The 18444-nt window shown below is 38.4% G+C and overlaps 1 protein-coding gene across 1 annotated transcript; it reads right to left on the minus strand.

The window, feature by feature from the left end:
• Positions 1–778: 778 nt before the first annotated feature.
• Positions 779–17970, minus strand: LOC101746043 (putative inorganic phosphate cotransporter). The gene is made up of 11 exons (XM_004925315.5): positions 17565–17970; positions 16705–16826; positions 12222–12401; positions 10136–10274; positions 9073–9290; positions 8279–8428; positions 5915–6047; positions 1843–1967; positions 1539–1658; positions 1066–1195; positions 779–905 (listed from the first exon to the last, which is right to left on the minus strand). The coding sequence occupies exons 1-11, from the start codon at positions 17599–17601 to the stop codon at positions 847–849; spliced, it is 1413 nt and encodes a 470-aa protein (XP_004925372.1). The 5' UTR covers positions 17602–17970; the 3' UTR covers positions 779–846.
• Between the last annotated feature and the right edge of the window lie 474 nt (positions 17971–18444).

Consider the following 18444-nt stretch of genomic DNA (forward strand, 5'->3'; position numbering starts at 1 on the left):
TGATAATATTTATTTATAAATTGTTTTTCAAAAAATTTGAAAAAGATTAAAAACTATAATAGGCCAAATCTGAAAACTGCGAAAATAAATTTGGTCTGTGAGGAATAGCTTTTTTTTTTTTCCACAGGAGAAAATCGCCGGATATTACATCCATCCCGCCGTCCCCCAGACGCCGGACCGGCGGCCGCCAGCGACACGACCGCCGGTTCCCTCGGTCGACGGGCCAAGAGCCCGCATTGATGGCGCCGCGCTACTCCTTCCCCCGGAGCGGTCGGGGGAACGCGGCTTACCACGCCGCCCCACGCCTAGGCTCCTTCCCGCACAAAACGGGTGGAGCCCGAAGCTCTTAGGGGGCCGGGTTACGGACGAGACCCCGGTCCCGACCCCCTGCTCGGCGGCGGCGGATTTCTGCGTAGTGAGGAGAGCTTTGCCTCACTCGCCCCGCCGCCTCCTTCTGCGAGATGATGCACTCGCAGAAGTCGAGCATAGCCTTCCAGGACTCATTACCGCCAAGCATCGACGCCACGACGCCAGGCAGCGACAAGTCCGGTCCTATCTTTGCGACCAGGACACGGCGCTGCACCTCCCAAGCGGGGCAGACAGCGAGCGTATGCTCCGCCGTGTCCAGGTCGTGTCCACAATGGGTGAGGAATAGCTTGGGAGCACATCGAAATGCGGATTTAGTTAATTTCTAGATTTTTATGGCTTAATCAGGTCCCATAATCCCGGTCCAGATTAAATTGTCGTTGGTTAAAATACATAATAATTATATAAAATATAATGTTTCCAGTATTTATTCGAAAAGCGTAACATAAATCAGGTACATCAAATGTTTGTCGTTTTATTTCAAATATAATTTGTGTCTGTTTGCCTTTCAGCTGCCTTGTTTTCTGGTTCCTTCGATTCTGAAATAAATCAGGAAAAAATTGTTTAAAACATGACAGGTAATTGTTTTTCAAATGGGCTTGTGTGATGACTACACCATCAAAAAGTACAGTTGGGATCTGGCTCAGGTCAACTATTGGAATTTTCTTAAACAAGACATTAAATGTTAGGTATACTTACCAATATCAGACTCCTTTGGTTCATTCCAAGGTTGCCTTTTTGAGGTACAAAACAATATAAAGAACAGGTTCCCGAAGAAGTATACTCCTGAAGCCACGAAGAATACTTTACGCCATTCCGATGGTTGGGTCTGGAAAAGGGTTGATTTCAATCAATATTTTCAATTAATTTCCTTGTTCGATTCTAAGCCCTTAACCTGAATTTGATTTTTATTTTGCAAACGGGAGAATGAGCTCATGGACCAGTTGGTATTAAGTGGTTGCATACATGCACAGACCTCACAATTTTATTGTGTAATGGTTGCCCCACTGGAATTTAAATCATCCTAGATCTCCGAGTGCATAGTTTGAATCTGTGATCGAATATCATATCTCATAACACGAATTGCATTGTCTGTGTTTGATTCAGGTCCATAAAATATCACTAATATGAGTAATAGAGTGTAGAGAAGGTCACCAAAATCCTGGGACTACCTCGTCGTTAACGATGAAGCCGCAAACCAAAGGAGCGATGATCGAAATAATATTGGCCAAGAAGTTGGTGATGCCCATTAGTGATGCGCTGAAATTTGGAGCCAAATCGATGTGTACTAGCTGTAAAAAATAAATAAAGCATTAGAAATGACATTCTAAGAGCTTCCCCTACTCGCAAATATCAACCACGGATCAGTTTTGACTGCTTGGGCGCGATATTCTTGTTGAGAGTTTGCGAAATTTAGTTGAGAATATTCTGGCGCCATTTAGCTTTTTTACGGCATAAAGTTAAGGAGTTACTGACCAAGTATCCGGTGTACTGCCCAGCATTGATACCGACTGCCACTGTTAACATCACGACAGCCAGTACTGTGTCTCCGGCCGGCGCGTATGATAAGCCAATGAGCGCTATAGCTGGACCCCAATGACCTGAATGAAACAAGCAGTTAATTACAAATCACATTCTCACATTATTTCATAACCCTGATATTTATTTATTTATAACTTTATATACTAGACAGTATAAAGGCGGACTTAATGCCATAGGCATTCTCTGACAGTCAAAGTCAGGTGCAGAGATGAACCTTGGTAGGTGTAGTGTGATAGTGATATTACTTAAACATATGTGTATATCATCATCATCATCATCAGCCTTTATCTGCCCACTGCTGGACATAGGCCTTCCCCAATGCCTTCCACATAATGCGGTCCTCCGCCTTCCGCATCCAACGACTTCCCGCCGTGCGCACTAAGTCGTCAGTCCACCTGGTTGGAGGACGCCCCACGCTCCTTATACCCATCCGTGGCCTCCATTCGAGGACTTTCCTCCCCCACCTGGCGTCGCTGGCTCGACAGATGTGACCGGCCCATTGCCACTTCAGCCTGCTAACTTTGAGAGCTATGTCGTCGACTTTGGTTCTCCGTCGAATTTCTTCGTTCCGGATTTTGTCCCTTAGAGAAATACCTAGCATAGCTCTCTCCATCGCCCGCTGTGCGACTCTTAACTTATGGGCCAGCCCTGCCGTCAGTGTCCAGGTTTCCGCGCCGTAGGTCATAGCGGGGAGAATGCACTGGTTAAAGACTTTTGTCTTCAGGCATTGAGGAATTTGCGAGGTGAGTATTGCACGGAATTTCCCAAATGCCGACCAACCCAGTCGTATGCGTCTCTCAATCTCTGTATTGAAGTTACCCCGGCCAAGCTGGATAGCCTGACCGAGGTAGACAAAGTCTTTTACCTCTTCAATGACTGCATTCGAGATGGTAACTTGGCCCGGGACGATTTTATCATTGAACATGACTTTCGTCTTGTCAAGGTTCATCCGCAGTCCCACGCATCGGGAAGCAGCATTGAGATCGTTGAGCATACGACTGAGGTCCTCCAGCGATTCCGACATTAAGACTATGTCATCGGCAAATCGAAGGTGTGACATGTACTCTCCGTTGACGTTGATTCCACATGTTTTCCAGTCCAGCGTCTTGAAGACATCTCCAAGTGCAGCGATGAACAGTTTCGGAGATATAACATCTCCCAGTCGGACACCCCGCTGCAGCTTGATAGGTCTAGACTGGCAATCCTGGATTTGTACGGTCATCGTCGCGGCTTCGTATAGACTTTTCAACACCTCGATATAGCGATAGTCTATCTGGCATCGCTGTAAGGATTCCAGAACTGACCAGGTCTCGATAGAGTCAAAGGCTTTCTCGTAGTCCACGAAAGCCACGCAAAGTGGCAGATTATATTCTGTAGACTTTTCTATAATCTGTCTGAGGGTGTGAATATGGTCTACGGTATTGTAACCCTTTCGAAACCCAGCCTGCTCCGGTGGCTGGCATTCATCAAGCCTTCGGGCGAGACGATTAGTAATGACCCTAGAAAAGACCTTGTAGACGTGGCTCAAAAGAGATATCGGTCTATAGTTCTTCAACAAAGTTTTATGAAGAACAACATGACCCGACTCCTTGTCCACGCCAATGGTGTAGTCCCATTGTGTATGACGGAATTGTACAGGCTCCGTAATTCCTTCAGGATAGGAACCTCCGGATTTCAGCAGATCCGTAGTAATTCCATCTTCACCAGGCGCTCTACCATTTTTGAGCTGTTCCAGTGCCATCCGAATCTCCCCGATGCTCATGTCCGGGACATCATCCGAGTAATGCCGAGTAAGTGGTGCTCGGCTGTCACTAGCTCGGTTGGCAGGTGTAGGTAGAGAAGTGTGCATTGCGTAGAGTTTGCCATAATATTTTTCGACCTCGCCTAAGATTTCTGGCTTGGAAGTAACTATAGAATCATCTTCTCGCTTAAGCTTAAGCAGAGGAGCACTTTTAGACGTCCGTACAAGGGCTTTAAGGCCTTTATTGCGCTCTATCGCAGCTTCAATGCGTCTAGCATTAAAGCTACGGTAGTCACGCCTCACCATCCTCCGGACGTCCTTATTTAAGGTTGCGTACTCTGCTGTAGCTCTTGCGGATGGAGTGGCTTCTCGTCGTTTCCTCATTAATGCCAGAGTCTCAGGGGTTAGCTTGGCTTCACGAACTCTCCGCTGTGATCCAAAGTATCTTCCACCAACTTCATGTAGTGTCGCCGCCATGTTCTCCACCACGTCGTTCACGTCCTCAGTGGGATCCAGCAGACTGAATCGATTTTGAAGTTCCAATTGGAACTTCTCGGAAACTTGGATGATTTGGGGAAGAGACGGGCGCAGAGTCGATCTCATCAACCGGGTTCTTTCAAGCCTTATGTCGATATTTAGGGTTCCTCAAATAAGTCGGTGGTCACTGCCGGCACTAAACCTGTTGACCACTGAGACATCCGTAAATATTCGCTTCTTATCCGCCATGATGAAATCGATCTCGTTCCGTGTCACTTTGTCGGCACTTTGCCAAGTCCATCTCCTTTGGGGCTTCTTTTTGAAAAACGAGTTCATCAAATAGAGTCCCTCCATCTGCAGAAAATTGACAAGCATTTGTCCTCTGTGGTTTCTCGTCCCCAAACCATACCGTCCAATTATGGATTCGCCTTCCCCTTGTATTCCCACTTTGGCGTTGAAGTCGCCAACTACAACGGTGAAGTGGGTCTTGGTGGTGTTATGAATGGCCTTAGAGATGTCTTCATATAAGGCCTCAACCTCACAATCAGGGTGTGTCGCCGTTGGTGCATACACTTGCACGACCTTGAGTAAATATCTCTCTGAGATTTTAACTATAATGTACACCACCCGCGACGACACACTCGATAGCTCCAAGACGTTGTTAGCGATGGCTTTGTGAACGATGAACCCAACACCGCCTTGAGAGAGCTGGTCTCCTTCACGGTAGTAGAAGAGATTTCCAGACTCGAGGATGACGGTGTCCTCACCCTCTCTACGGACCTCCGAAAGCCCAAGGATATGCCATTTAATGGACCTCAATTCTACTTCCAGCTCTTCCACATCCTCATCTCGCCTCAAAGTCCGGGTGTTAAACGTGCCAATGGACAGTTGTTTATGGTGGCCTGCCGACCGGGGATTCTTCGCACCCCCTGCCCTACCGTTACCGTGACCGCCACCGTGGCCAGGAATAGTAGAGCTGCCGGGTACTGGGGGCCGCTGCATTTTGTGTCCTATCATTGGGGAGTTTGTGCCCTTAAGTCACCACGCTGGGCATGCGGGTTGGCAACTAGGAAGTTTAACGTCGTACCCAGGATGAGGAAGTTTAACGTCGTACCTAGGACGACGTTAAACTATGTGTATATATAAGATGCATAATATGTATAGATACAAATACTCGTACTTAAATAAATACATATACATAAATATATACATATAATATAAAAATATATATAAATAAATATTATCAATTAGATGACTGATACTCCCCGCTCTAAGAACTTATTCGTGACTAGACTGTAATGCATTAATCTTCGATGCGTTTCCAAGGGACATTTTTGCTCCATAATATCGTCAGGCTCAGGAGTCTTGCGAACACGAGCGTTAACATCGAAAAGGGTCCTTAACGGTAGGCAGCAGCCTAGTTGTCCCTTAATATGTCCAATATGGGTCAGCAATGGCAAATTAATAATTTAAGATCAAGTGGCCCGTACTGCGAAGCTATTTAGTTCTTCAAAATAAGACAGACACAAACTTGTTTTGTTGTGAGAGCTTAGTGCGAGTTTTTTAACGTTCTCGATAGCGTAAAAGTTGACTCAAATTTGTATGGAGTTGGAACGTTTGCCTACGTTTGCCGCTAAGGACACTGAAGAAAAACCTAATTAGAATTTATAATTAGAATGAATACTAAATAAGAATTCATTATTTATTCTAAGAATTCATTTATTATATAATTCATTTATTTATTCTAAGAATAAATAAATGTATAAAATACAATGATACCCAACTCACCTATAGTATTAAAGAGTTTCCTCGTATTGGACACGTTCAACCACTTGTTCCTTATAATCACGTCGGTCATGTAGCCCATGGGGAAACTCAGGATATACATGGATAAATACGGCAATGAAGACAAAACGCCGTTCTGTAATAAACAAAATAAATCTACTTATATTATTTTCTGGATATAACCCAGTGGGTTACATTGATATTCGCTGCTATTGACATCTGACGTGCGTTTTAGGTCAGGGGTCAAAGGCAGGACAAGTTCCAGAGGAAAAATAAAAGAATAAAGCAAATAGTTCATGAAATAATTCACTTCTATGAACCTGTACCTAAGAGCAGGTGTTAGTAGTTGCCTACTGCCTCTCTGCAATAGTATAGAATAGCCGGAATTAACTACAGCTACAGCGAGTATCAGTTGTTATAAATATTTTATGAACAGATATGAGTAGAAGGGTTATTTTGATAATATCCTGAAAAGCACCCCACGCTTTTTTACAATAAAAGAATTTTTTCTTACACTATTTTTAATTCAAATTTATTTTCTATTTTTTAGTTGGATTTTCTATAAAAGCGTATTTTGTTAGTTTTTTTAAACTATTATTTATTTTGACATGGCGACCCCGCGAACATGATTTGTTTTACCGTCTTCAAGTTGTATTCGAAGAATCTCATTAGATTTTTGTTAGCAAATCGTAAATAATTAAAAATACTAATTAGTTACACAATTTATATTTAATTAACTGTTTTGAACATAATTTATATTTGACATCCAAAACATTGTAGGGATTTTATTACAGCTTACGTTTAATTTCGAGTTGTCTTCGTGTCGTACATTTCTTTGATGCCGACTTCTCTACGATTTGTAATTAATAATACTAGTGGTCCCGCAGTAGTCGAAATTCGACTATAATTAATTGAAATTATACATTTGAACACTATTACTTATGATTCTATTTTCAAAGACTAATCACAAATTTCGCCAAGACTACACTATAGAAAAATATTAATAAAGACAAACAATATTTAATCTATTCTCAATTTGACCACAGACGTCAAGAACAAAAGTTTGACAATAAATAGTATGCATGCGTGTGTGCATCAAATACGTGGTAGTGTGTGTAATGTTTTCTTTATTGATTTAAGGTATTTTTAATGTATAATTTAAAAAAAATATTAGCATTGTGCATTTCTTCTCTATATTCTCTTATAAGTGTGGGAAATTTCATACTCCTCCGTCCGCGCAATTTTCGTAAAAAGGGATACAAAGTTTTTGCTTCACGTATTAATATATAGATACCAAAAGAAGTTCTCTGCGTATAATACCCATCCGCACTCCGTCCCATATCAATCAATCGTGATGGAAATCACAAGGAGTTCTCGTGTGCTGACAAACCATTCTCTGATCTATCTATCACCTTATGTTTTGCAAATGTTATTTGGTTTCTTTAACCTAGCACGCTACGGCTGTTAAAGTTTTTCAATTTAATTATTACTTTTCCAAGTGCATATTTTTGTTGTTCTTGTATTTTTCATAGCACAGCTGTTTAAATGTTAGCCCACGAATGAAAATTCATAATTCATTAAATGTGTACTCCATATAAATGTAAATTAAATCTAAATAATACCGAGTCTAACTAATCTAACTTTGCATTACGCTTAGTGAATTTATAACGAAACACTGATGTAATCATAATTTTAAAGCCTACACTACAGCAGATACCTACAATATGATAGAGCCTACGAATAAATAAGACTTATTATTTATTCGTAGAATAGAGCTCAATAACTTAAATAAAACGCAGTTTTCTCTTGTCATAAATGTCTGTAAGTATCAGTTATATGAGTATACCCGACATTAGATAATAATAACAGTTCTAAATGTTTACGAAAACCGTATAGGTACATAATTAATAAGAGCTCCAAGAAATTGTTTCTTCCGAAATATTTACAATGATTTTCAACGCCTGTGTAGTAATTTTATAACCAAATACGCAAATTTTGCCCAGACGCTCCTGCAGGGTTCACAATTTTATTGTTATTTGTTGTTTATTTTATTGTTATCGTTTTATTGTTATTGTGTTGGTGTGGTATCCAAACAACTTTAGACCACTTCTCTGATTCCACGATTTGTCTAACGAACATAATCAATTAGTATATAACAAGAAATTAGCTTAATATATTATTAGAAAGTTACAATTTAAAAAAATAGATTACACGGTTGCAAACTAGACAGGGCCGCATGTATTATCTTAGTTATGCGGCATTGTGGATGTTTATGAGCAACAATGATCACCCAAGCCCAAAGAGCTATCTATGAACACTGTTTTCAAGCAAAAAAACTGAGATGGTAGTTACATAAATACGACTTACATTTTTAAGATTCACGTTGAGGACTTTAGACATGTATGTTGGCATTTCCGTCATCAGAGTGAAGAATCCCCAGTTCTGACCGCAATGTGCAACTATCACTGCCCAGAACGGCAAGGAAGTCATGATCTTAAGCCATGGTGCAGGATATATCTATGGATAAAAAAGAACCGCTGTAATCCTAGGAGTCAGGCGCCGGTTATACGTCGTGGTTATTTGTTTTTGTTTCATGTTATTTGTAGAAGAATTCATAGAAGTTTCATTTGTAAGGATTAACGAATGCATTGCCAGGATAGTGGTACTACCCACACGAACTCACAACGCGCCTTAGTACGATTAAGTATGGCTATAAATTAATAAAGTTCTCGCGATTTTTAATACCGTATTCGTCATTCATTACAAAAATAAATCGTGAGCGCAATATACTCGTAATATTTATGCACAATCGTTTCAAATTAGTACTTTTCATCGAGGATCGACTAAGGCTTAATCATTTAACTACGGAGTCATCCGTCATCTTGCGTATCAGGCCCGTAGGCTGGACTTTGTAGTTTGAGGTGAAAATTTATAATTGTCTTCTGGACCATAGGTTTGCTGACACGAACTCCAACTCACGATATTAATGGCACTAATGCTGACATACAGGTCTGTAGCTTTGACATACAAATTCTTTAACTAAAAACATTTTTTTCTGCAAAACAACAAAATTTCTTTCCATTTATTCTCGAAACACCGTATTTACGAAGCACGTTGAAACGAAGACAGCAAAATCGTGCCTAATTTATAAAAAATCTCACCTTTTGCTCGCCAACACGTCCCAGAGAGACCTGTATATATTTGACTTCCTCTTTCGAAATGTATTTGGATGTCTCAGGGGAATCTGAGCCGAATATCAAGTAGACTACAGTCCAAATTGCCCCAAGGGTTCCGTTCGTATAGAATATGGCCTGCCAGCCCCAGTCTGTGGCTATAAACCCGGATATTATCAGTTGGATCGCTATACCTAATTGGCCACCTGAAAAGATGAATTTGGGATCGTGATCTAGTTAGATTGTGAAACAGTAAACCAGATGTACTAAATTTTATACAAAACTGAGGTCTATACTTTTTTTGTAAAATTTTGAATATCTTCATTTTTATTTATAGCTCCAACCAGATGTACTAAATTTTATACAAAACTGAGGTCTATACTTTTTTGTAAAATTTTGAATATCTTCATTTTTATTTATAGCTCCATGTTTTTTTTTATTGAAATGTTAAGAGGTATTCGAAGGAAGAATATAATAGTGGTTCTTTGACTTTATCTTCGGATCATATACTGGTTTATTCATTAAAATCTTATAATCCCCAAGAGTGAGCTTCAAGCAGGTAGGTGCCCATGTTACCCACGATAAAATTCTTTTTTATAAATATCTTTTTTCACTGATATTTAGGATATTCTATTTAACGTCGCGATATAAGGTCAACAAAGATAGAAAATTATTATTATGCGCTTTTCTGGAATCTGACATCCCTGAGTGTGAAGCATAGGGAATTCTAGAGGGAGGAATGTGTATGGAATATGAATGTAAGTCGTGCTGTTTACATCTTTCTCTCTCATTATTTTCACAGTTTCTTGCATTCTAAACAGTTTTGGAACAATAATAGTGTCGGAATGTTGAAGAAAAAATATTTTCTTTTACTTTAAGTGGATCGAGTATTTTAGCGAAGCGAAGATAAAGAATTCAAATCAAAAACACTACAACATTACTTCATATATACAAATCCGATTAGTATACTATATACCCTATACATCTGAGACAAGTTTATTGAACCAAGGGTTAAGCATCGTTTTTATCAAGAACATCCTAAAGCTTATACCGGCGTAGACAATGGTGGTGAGCAATCCTTTCTCTTCCAGAGGTACCCACTGGCTGACGAGATGGTGCATACAAGGGTACACGAATGCCTGCGTGAAGCCTTGGAGGATTCGGCAGACGCACACCAGTTTCCAATCACCCTGAAAAATGTAACAATTAATTGTCAATTAATTTTTGTGCATTAACGTGCATCAACGAAAAACACACAACCATTGTCGGTCCCGTAAAATTGTACTAGCTTTGGTCCGATTAATAAACCAGCTTTAAATACAGTCCACTTTTATTCGAATAAGCCTTGCACCCAACATCTCACCGCAAACGGCGCCAACAAGAGTTGATTTACGCAACATTCAAAATCTAAAATGAACTACCCTTCCAGGTGATTGAGATAAGAATTAGTATATTTGCGAAAATTGAGGATACATGAGTCGCTTGTGACGTGAAAAGATAGGACTAAATCTTCGCAGTGTAAATCAGCTCATCGCAATGGATTGTCAAAACGTCAAACATAACGTATAAAATATGTGATCAATATTATGTATAAACTAGTTTTACATATTCTGTTATCTTACAAGTTTACTGATAAGGAATGTGCAAGTGACACGATACAATTCCATGAAATATTATTGTGATTTACTCATATTTATATATAGGTATACGGTAATAAAACGAGGCCTTGCTCCATTGTGACCATGCATGAAAATTAATTAACTACATTTTTAGCTTGGAGAATAAAATGTCTCAACGTGACTGGCTGTGGTTAGGTAATGTTATATATAGGCTCCTGTGGTCGCTTAGCACCAAATGGGTCGTGGATTTAACTAACCATATATAAAAAATAAAAATAAATAAATCGAAATCAAATTAAGATTTCAGTTTAATCTGTTCGTAAGTGATACCTCGATGACATACTTGTTTTTTTTTACTTAGATAGGTGGACGAGCTCACGGCCCACCTGGTGTTAAGTGGTTACTGGAGCCCATAGACATCTACAACGTAAATGCGTCTCTCACATTGAGATATAAGTTCTAAGGTCTCACTCAAGTATGGTTACAACGGCTGCCCCACCCTTCACACCGAAACGCATTACTGCTTCACGGCAGAAATATACAGGGTGGTGATACCTACCCGTGCGGTCTCACAAGAGGTTCTGCCACCAGTAAAATTTAATTTAAGTTGTCTACACATGCATTACACTTGATATGTGTGATGAGTCTGCTTAAATTGTTATAGGTTTATTTCATATCACAGTAATGTTCCATTTAATTAAATTCAGAGCTGATTTTGTTTTTGAATTTTCAAGTTATTCTTCTTCTCAGTCGTATGCTCTCTTGACAGAGTGGTCGTGGTCATCAGTTCGGTTGTTGGTGCGCTTGATGAAGCGTCTGGTGAGACGTCTCTATTCCTCGCGGCCCTTCTTGTACGATCGTTGACGCGATAGTTTAGAGCTGCCTTTATTTGGCCGATCTATCGTAACGGTGATCTGCCGCGCGGTTTTGTACCCCTATCACATCTTGCACCACAAGGCGCTCAACCGTGTCGTCGTACCCTCGCGACATATGTCCGAAGGAAGTGAGAATGCGACCCTGAACGATGGAGGATAGCCGCTGCTTTCAAGTGATACTTGACGGTTTATCTAAACTTGCATTCAAAGTGATAAAATTCTAAATATCTTCAGAATTTACGAATATATGATAAAGTAGTTGAATAATCGGAAAATACCCTATTAATCTGTCAAAAAGCCGTAGGTAAGCATATAATCAACGCGAGATATAAACAATATAATAATTTTAACGATATCCATCTAAATCCTCGTGGACACTTTACTTTATTGCCTAATACATAAAAACCTCTCGTTTAAGAAAAACAAAATAATTTTTAATCTGATGTGATTAAAATCAGAGTATATTAGTTATTACTATGCTATAATAATAAATACAGAAATAACTGCAATCGTTACCAGAAACATTGATTTTATTAAAGGCAGTAGAGTTCACGGGGCCTCTGATATTAAAATAAGACGGAGACTAGAGAATTCATAAAGTGTATGTTGTACGTAGAACCGACAGTAAATAAATGGCACTTACAATTTTAGCGGCAGTCGGCAGGAGCAATGAGATCAACGCATTAACAGACACGGAGATGGTGATTAATGGTTTTCCGCCGAACTTTCTCGCTAGTTCACCAGCTGGCACCTGAAGTATCACGTAGCCCCAGAAAAATGAGGACAAGACCACGGACTGCACACTGTGGCTCCAGTCGAAATACTGTAAAAGAATTACCTTATTTTAAGGTACGACGTTAAGGATCTTACGATCTGGTATTGTTCTATACTTGAGCAAAACATTAGACTTCTGACGCCAAACCAGACGCCTTTGGCATTGTTTTCGAGGAGAGCTGCAGATAATTGTCCATGTTTGCGCAGATACCGAATCTCACAGACACGGCATGTATTGAACATTGACATATGAGTCGTCGGAGAATCAGTAGGTTTGGAATAACGTCTACTTCATAAAAAATCGGTTTAGGTATATACTTATATACATAAAGGCGATTTATGTTTAGGCGATCCATATCATCTGGAACCGCCTGCGTTCATCGACAGTGCGTTTCCAGAGGCCTTTTTTGCCACGTACCATCCGGCTAAGGAATGAGCTCCCCTCCACGGTGTTTCCCGAGCGCTATGACATGTCCTTCTTTAAAAGAGCGGCTTGGCTCTGCCCCTGGCATTGCTGAAGTCCATGGGCGACGGTAACCACTCACCTTCAGGTGGGCCGTATGCTCATCTGCCTACAAGGGCAATAAGAAAAAGGCGAACAAGTTTTACGCAAAAGACAAGTCATGAATATTCAGAGTAGATAAACATTCTAAAATGAATATCAGAAACAAAGAAAAATACCTTTCAAATTGGAAAGTCGATTAATTTATTTCAAAAATACCATCGGGGCTAAAACCTTATCACTAGTACCTAGCATATCAATTAGATATACAAATAGATGATGGGGAATTGATTCCAGTGGTTCTGGGAAGCAAAGTGTGACATTGGATACTGACTAAATCATGCAGTCATCAGCTGCTTTGGCTACGGTCAAAAATATTTTCCTACAATATGGAATTCGAATTGACCACTACTATCTTTTTTGAAGTGGGCTGCCAAATAAGTAGCTGTAAACAAATGGTTTTAAGATAAAACTGTGAGAGATCTGCAAGATACTTGTTTGTTGAAATTTAATCAGATAAACTTTTATGTAATATCGTATTTATCTCATGACAAGTTTGAGATAGGACTGTGCCACACGGACAGGGCTTTATACTAAACTGTTTGTTTGTTTTCATCTTTCAGTTGTTGAACAAATTACATTTCGTTTTCGCCTGTAAGGCTTATGACACATCGCAATGAGGCGTATTACTTCTGAGCTTGCAATTTGTATAATATAGGGGCATTATAGTCGGACATACATTGGCCCAGTGCTCATAGAAATTATAACCTGAATGTTCAGACATAATGTAGAAGATTCAAAGCAGCTCTGTCGTAATAATGAAGTATTCGCTGAAATACGAAATATTTCGGCCTGTGTATGCAATGCGGCCTCCCGTCGGTAATTAGGCAAATTCAGAAAATCATAACTTAGTTATTTCCTACTCTATCATATTTTTTAGATTACTGACTTTTTCTAGCGACTTTTTAAAAAAATTGTATTTTTCAAATTTATCCTAAATCATTTGCACGTTACGATTTGATCTTTAACTACAACTAAGCGTTGTACAATACAGCAAGACTTCGGTTTCGTATGTTAAGATATGTTAGTATTGGAGTATAGTTGCGTGTACATCACGTTAAGTACGTACACTAACAATTTGCTTAAGGCTTAAATTTTCAATTAATTAATTACTAAAAAAGATTATGTATTATTTACATTACATTAAAAAAATTAGAATGAATGAATATTTTTAATGTATGTATTATTTATAGTTTTATTATTATAGTTATCATTTTTCGTGGTAATTGGAAACACGTGCATTAAAATTTGCACTCTAGATTAAATTGTGAACGGGTAACAATGACCTCTATAAATTTTATAATCAATGAGACCTGGGGGTCAAAGCTAGTGGAATATTTCAGTGGAGTGTTGCGTCGTCGTCTGCCTCTACTTGGCACACATTTAAGTTATCTGAAGTGTGATAATTGATCGTATCGTTAAAATTAACAATTCAGCTAATTAGCATTTCGGTTTCTTTATTTTCCTGTAGACGCATTTTATCATCTATAAAGTAAAAGAAGATAGCATTCAGATTGGCGACGCAGATATTTTTCTGAGAGCTCGTGGAATTTTTTTTTAATTGTTTTCGATAATTACTTTGGGCAAACTGAGAGCTCGAGGTTTGTATACATCACAAACTTATACGACTATAAAATACTTCTGAGAATATTGAAGAGTGAAATAAGAAATAATCATAAATTAAAATAAAATATTTTGATATTACGATTATCTCCCATACTCCGAATATTACAATAATTCACTTTGACAGCAATGAATTTTACCATTACATGCCGTATTTGAAGATATTTTTGCGTTAAGAAAATCATGAGTATTACACAAGTTGATAGGATTGTAGGCGTGGTTCGACCCAGGGTCAAAAACGTCACAGATTCCATCGGCACAATATTTCCTCTTGACTGCGTTGCAGTGACCTCTGCATCATCATATTATTATCAATCATGACGTCCCCGAAACATGTGTGCATCCGTAAACAATTAGATGTTTCATCAGATGAACTTATTTTATAATCTGACCGTTCATGTGGCTTGTATTTTTACGGGCTTAGACATTATGCTATTTGACAATAAAATCATTTCCCGTACAGTTTTATCACTCATTAAGCACCTCTTTCTTCTTCCTGAAAGATGTCCATACCTTTTCTGATCACAACCGGGCCTTCTTCCCACATTTACTCCTGTTTTCTTTGGTCATTATTCTACGACAGTGAAGACACCGACATTTGAATATAATTTATTTCAGTAGAATATAATCATAACTTTATCATTCAGTTTTTACACTTCTGTAACACTAACTTCTAAATCATCATCGACTACAATTCCTTTTCCCATCCATAAATCATTTATAAAATTTATACGCTGAATCTTCTGACCTATATTTTATCATCTGTACATATTCTATTTTATTGTTCTTCATTTCAGTTAATCCGTTGTCTTAAGATGTGTTATTGTTCTGTCTGTGTTATTTCTATCACGCTTCTTACATCGAAGCTTACATTTTTTTTTGTTTTTACGTTACCACATCGAGTTTTGGTGGACAACCCTTGTTCATTTCTAAACGCCCTCGAAAGTAGCGCGTCAGCTCTATGTAATTCCTTAACCCTATTGTCCTGATCACGGTTCTTGAGACATGTTAGCCTTCGGCTGTGCGTTTATCACCGGTAACAAACCTTACTCTACTGCCGTCGTTACACGGCACTTACAACATAAACTACTATATCATTATTAATTATTTAATAATTTTATTATCAAAAACGCAAATTAGTACGTAATAAAAATGTTATTGTAAACCATAACCAATTGACAAGAAATGTTATCAGAAGTTCAAAACTTATTTATTATTAGTAGTTTTTATCATTTTGTATTTTTACATAAAATAAATTAGTCAAAAGATCAATTCAAAAATGTTTAATAAAAGTGTCATAATTTCACGAAAATTCGTGAATGTATGTAATTTGACTTGCTGGGTTTCGTACAATTCAAGCACGCCTTGATATTTATGACGATTGTTTATTGGGGATTTTTTTCCCTACCTATTCTGATAACCTTGAGAGGCTATTTCAGCTTCGCCCTAACACGTAGGCGAGCTCACGCGGCTCGAACCGGAGTGTTGCTATCACTGGCCCTAGCAAAAGCAGGGCTTCGCAGAATCTACCACCGGAATTGGAGATAATGCGCCTCCTCTATACACAGAGAGAACTATACAACATAATATGGAGAGGTAGTGCGACTATTGGGTCTATACAGATTAGTACAACTATCCTGCCTATTTCTGTCGCGAGGAAATAGGTAACTGTGTAACAAAGTTCGTTCTGATGTTTTTTGTTAAGACTGCGCTCCATTATTGAAAGTCCTGTCATGACAACTGCCCCACTTTTTGCTACTATGTAGTTCAGATTTATAGAAGGTTTACAGCTGTTTCGATGAAATTGAGATTTCGACCAAAATGCTTAAATGGTTACGTTATTTGTTTTTTTTTGGGATTCTGTTCTAGTAAATCTTTAATATGAAAGTAAAGTAAAATGAAGATTTAAAATAGTATACACATTTTCTAATTAGGACCGCATACCGTTTCTTACAGAAAAAAATAAATCAAGCAAGTGTTATTATTTTTAAATATAATATGTTCTTTCTTGAAATCCAAAACAAATTTTAATATATTTTTTTTAATTTACTTCAGTACACCAAGAGAGATAGGGTCATAATTGTTTTTTAAATAAAATATGTAAATATGCCACCAAAAGTATCCATTTCAATAAATACATTAAAAATATTCTGTTTACTGAACAAACCTCGTCTTTCCTCTCATCAGTCATGTCTACGATGGCCATGCTTATGTTGACCCTCATCATGAACGCCACCAGCATCGCCAGGAAAAGTAGTATAGTCTGGACATGACGGATGCCTAGGCCTTCTGTTAAATATAAAGCAATATATACAATACAATACAATACAATACAATACACAGTGGCTGTGCACTACTCTCCATTTTATCATAGCACAAGCCGCTATCATAGCAGAGGCTTTTTTTTATTGTTTAGATGGGTGGACGAGCTCACAGCTCACCTGGTGTTAAGTGGTTACTAGAGACCATAGACATCTACAACGTAAATGCCATCCATCTTGAGATATAAGTTCTAAGGTCTTAGTATAGTCACAACGGCTGCCCCAACCTTCAAACTGAAACGCATTACTGCTTAACGGCTGAAATAGGCAGGGTGGTGGTAACTACCCGCGCGGACACACAAAAGGTCCTACCGCCAGTAAATCCACAGTCATTCCAGAGATATTTTTCCCACTTAACATCTGGCTCTGGCTTCAGAATATTGCACTGTCATCAGATTTCTTCCTCAAAGTGAGCAGTAGGGAGCGAATTAGCTAAGTTATCTAATGTAATTGGAAACTAGTCTCTAGTTACTACATTGTATTCCATACTTTTATAATGTCAAACTCAGTAATAATATATGCATAATAAAGACGTAATTTTTTTTTCATATTTTATGCAAATATATTTATTTATGTAAATTTAATAACACAGTTAGTCATACTTTTTGAATGAAGTACATTTTTATTTAAAATAAAGTCTTATTTAAATTTTAATTAAATTAAATTTAATTAAATAAAGTCTTATTAAAATAAAGTCTTAACTCACTGGGTCTTATTTCCAACGCATTTGTAGCAACACCCATTTTTTCTCTTTTATTTTCATTTATTTATTTACAATTTTTTTTTGATGCACATCTTACAGAGTCTCGCGTTCAGTGATCACTGAGTTCAATTCACTAACATTGAATCACAAAAAATCTGTATTCATAAAACCATAGAGTCGAATTAAACTTATTTTTTTTTTATTTGTAATTTAATTTTTTATACTTTATACAGTGCAATCTACAATACAGAAAAATATTGTATTTTATTTTATCATAAAGAAAGAAAATAATACACTTATCGAACGATACACGACGACCGACTGTCTGTCTTATGTACTCCTTAGTTGATAGTAAAATGTGAAGCGAAACGTTGTATCGACGAAGGTTACCACGTTACATGTTTTATGTTAAATAGTAGTTTAAGGAAAAATTGGCGGCGATTGTTACGACTAATGAAATGTAATATACTTACCTACAAAAACAGATTCTTCTAAAATATAAAAGTAATATTGGAGTCTTCTTTTTTGTTTTTGTTTGTGTGTTTGTCAGTGTTTTGCACTATCACTCGCCGTTAAGGCGATTAGTTGAGACGTTGTAGTGTTTATTGGCACTTTGGAGTTTTCAGATGAGGTGGCAATTTAGGGACTGATCATCAAACATATTATGTTATAGAACTACTTCCTGAGTAGACGCAGCCCCTTGAATATTTATGGTGGCAGTCTTAACTGCTCAACAGATCGATGGTTGGACTTGACGGTCTGCTGATGTTGGGAGCACCGTAGGTCCAAGGATATTTTTAGGGCCCTATCCACCAATCGACTCACCCAAAGCCTGATCTCCACCCGAGGTCAGAACCCAGGTAGAGTACGGAGGTTACCGCAG

The sequence above is a fragment of the Bombyx mori genome, chromosome 8 (assembly GCF_030269925.1).
Source record: "Bombyx mori chromosome 8, ASM3026992v2".
Taxonomy (NCBI): Eukaryota; Metazoa; Arthropoda; class Insecta; order Lepidoptera; family Bombycidae; genus Bombyx; species Bombyx mori.

Excerpts from the sequence above, each read along its gene's own strand:
- LOC101746043 (XM_004925315.5), bottom strand. The coding sequence starts at position 17,601 with ATGGGTGTTGCTACAAATGCGTTGGAAATAAGACCCA. Across the intron at positions 1,659-1,842 it reads GGCAGTACACCGGATACTTG|CTAGTACACATCGATTTGGC; the intron begins GTCAGTAACTCC and ends TATTTTTTACAG. Across the intron at positions 906-1,065 it reads ACCAAAGGAGTCTGATATTG|AATCGAAGGAACCAGAAAAC; the intron begins GTAAGTATACCT and ends GATTTATTTCAG.